At 49.4% G+C, this 3,054-nt stretch overlaps 1 protein-coding gene across 1 annotated transcript; it reads left to right on the forward strand.

The window, feature by feature from the left end:
- Positions 1 to 491: 491 nt before the first annotated feature.
- Positions 492 to 2,143, forward strand: LOC102067929 (epidermal differentiation-specific protein-like). Its single transcript, XM_074534904.1, has 2 exons — positions 492 to 586; positions 1,100 to 2,143. Exon 2 carries the CDS (start codon positions 1,153 to 1,155, stop codon positions 1,681 to 1,683), a length of 531 nt encoding a protein of 176 aa, XP_074391005.1. The 5' UTR covers positions 492 to 586; positions 1,100 to 1,152; the 3' UTR covers positions 1,684 to 2,143.
- Positions 2,144 to 3,054: the final 911 nt, after the last annotated feature.

The following is a 3,054-nucleotide window of genomic DNA, read 5'->3' on the forward strand; positions in this document are numbered from 1 at the left end:
GCAGCTGCACATGAGCCAGCTGTGCCCAGGTGGCCAGGCAGGACCGTGGCACCTGGCCTGGATCAGCAATGGTGTGGCCAGCAGGATCAGGGCAGGGATTGTCCCCCTGTGCTCAGCACTGCTGAGGCCACACCTCAAGGGCTGGGCCCAGTTCTGGGCCCCTCACTGCAAGGAAGACATGGGAGGGCTGGAGTGAGTCCAGACAAGGGAATTGAGGTGTTGAAGGATTGAAGGAGCTGGGGTTGCTCCAGTCAATGTGTTCCAGTTCCTGTGGTTCAGATGGCTTCCGTGCAGGTACAGATATGAAGCCACGTTCTAAGGTTATCAGGTCACTCACACTTCATTGAACTTTTGAACCAGAGCAATGAGATGTCTGGCTGTAGGACATCAAAACCTAGATAAGAATGTGAATTATGTTTGAACCCTGAGCATGACATCAACCACTCCCAGTTCCTTGGAATATGGTGATTCACGCTTTCACTTTTGTGCAAGTATAAATGGAGGCAGGTGAGACACTCTGCACAGACCACAGCTCTGCACTGGAGGAATTGCCCTCAGCTCTCGCAGCCCTGCAGCTGACAGCAAGGTAAGAGGCACCCTTGGCACAGGAGAGCTGGAAGGGCTTCTTGGGCAACTGCTGTGAAGTGCAGGGCAAGGGCAGGAGGCTTTAGTGCTGGGCTGAGAGCTGCAGCACAGCTGTGAGGCTCTGCTGTGTGCGTGTGCAGAGACTGAAGCCATCTCTCAGGGCATGAGGAGATGGATGGCTGCTGCAGGAGAGACAAACCTCACCCAGGGACAGCCTGGAAGGGCCACTGATACACAGTTGTGGGGGGTGACAGGGAGAGTAGTTACAGCTTAATCTTGGGTATGTACCTAAACCAACACAGACAACTAATTTGAACTGAGTAGCTGTGGGCTCATGACTTATGTTTTCCCTCTAAACTGAAATGCCCTCACTGCTTTCCAGCTGCTGCTATGTTTACATTCTGCTAAAAACTTTCTACTTTTCCTTTTCTGCAACACACTTCCCATAATTCTCTGTCTGCAGTAGAAAGTCTTCTCACAAGCTCTGCTTGTTTTCTGTCTCCCTTTTGTGCAGGCTGCCATCTAGCTCCTATAGCAAGAAATCTGCACCCCAGAAGTCCTGCAGAGATGGGCAAAATCATCATTTATGAGCATGCCAACTTCAAGGGCCTGTCCAGAGAATTCACCACTAACATTTCCAATCTAAAGGATGCAGATTGGAATGATATTGTCTCCTCAGTGAAAGTAATTGGCCAGCCGTGGGTGGCTTATGAGCATGTTGATTACAAGGGTCGGTTTCTGGTGTTTGAGGAGGGAGAATATAGCTTTGTAGGTAATGAGATGAATGACAAGATCAGCTCTCTGCAGCTGATCACTGAAGATCTGTATAATCCCCAGATCACTCTCTATGAACACATTAATTATCAAGGGAAGAGCAGAATAATAAGAGAAGCGACCAACCTGGGTGCGGGACACGACAATGACATCATGTCTTCCCACAAAGTCCAGAGAGGTGTCTGGCTGCTGTGTGAGCACAGCGATGGAAGTGGATTTCGGTACATTGCAGGAGAACATGAGCACCTTCCAAATTACAAGGCAATCGATTTCAACGACAAGCTTTCCTTCCTGCGCCCCCTGCGCCCTGGATGTGGCTGTTAGAATGCAAATCCCGCAGCGCTGAGAAAAGATGCAGAAATTTGACACCCGGATCTCCGCCTCTGCTGGTGCTGCCTTTTCCCCCAGTGTCCCAGGACCACCGAATGTCAGCGCTCTCTGCTCTGCTGCACTGCAGAGCTGCACTTCTCCATCCTGCCTTGCACGCTGCTCACACCCCACCAATGCAAGAATCATCAGGCTTGATCATATGAGAGTGTCCAAGCTAGAGGAGGCAATGCCACATGTGTGAAACCTGTTGTACCCTCAGCTGGCATTCCAGAGTCCTGGCCTATGGAATGTAGAAGCATTGCAGGTTGTGTGTGTGGCTAAGTGAAACAGAAAGTGTCAGTGCAGAGCCAGCATCACTTCCTTTGTAATTTGCATTGCCATGCCCTTGTGGTACTGTGGCCTCTGCCATTGTCTGTAATCCATTTTGTGTTGCTGCCATTAAAGAATCCTTTGCAATCAGCAGTGGGTCTGTTTTGTGCATCTTTGGAATAGACAAATATTGCTCTTCCATGCTGAGATGTCTCTGTGTATCCAGAGAATTGTCTCCACAGTCACTTGCCAACATTTTTCTGGATGTCTCTTGCAGAATTCTGTTTCCTTCATATTTACCTGCTCATTAACAGTGGCATCAGGCTTGACTCTAAATGTCTTGGTGAGCATGTAGATCATTGATGATCCTGGCCAAACACTCACCTTCAGATTTTACCTGGCTATCACACACCTGGTTGTATCTCAAGGCACTGATTGTAGCAATGATGCAGTCTTCTACTGCCCTAAATCTCATCATAAACAGAATGCTTTCACTAATTTGAAATCTATAATGCAAATAGTAAAACCTGCCTTGTTTTTCACACCTGTAATAGCCTGATAAGGAATGAGGATTGACAAGGTAGATCAGGACCTGGTGAGTTCTGTGCAAGTTCAGCTGGATGAGCAGAGTCTCAGCCCTCCTGCAGCAGTGCCTGATGAGAGCTGCAGCCCTGAGCTGGGCACCGTGGCAGCTGTCCCATGGCAGCTCTGCCCTGCAGGGTTCCTCTCCCTCTGTGCTGGCCTGCTGTGCCCTGATTTCCTTGTCCTGGTCCCAGACAGGAGCTGCACTTGGCCTCTTTGAACCTCATGAGCTGCTTTATTGCATTAAATAGTTAGTTAGTTGCTTTTGCACTGGGTGTTTGATAATCTGCACTGATCACATGGTGTTCCCCACTCCTAGTCCCTGCTGGTAGTAGTTTGTCCCTGGTTTACTCATCCCCTGGCCCGTTCATCAATTGTGTCCCATTGCCTGTCGTGTATTCCTCCATGCCGCATTCCCCCTCTTTTCCCTTGTTAGGCATTCCCCCTCTTTTTCTCCTGGGCCACCAACTACTC

Source organism: Zonotrichia albicollis, chromosome 2 (assembly GCF_047830755.1).
Source record: "Zonotrichia albicollis isolate bZonAlb1 chromosome 2, bZonAlb1.hap1, whole genome shotgun sequence".
Taxonomy (NCBI): domain Eukaryota; kingdom Metazoa; phylum Chordata; class Aves; order Passeriformes; family Passerellidae; genus Zonotrichia; species Zonotrichia albicollis.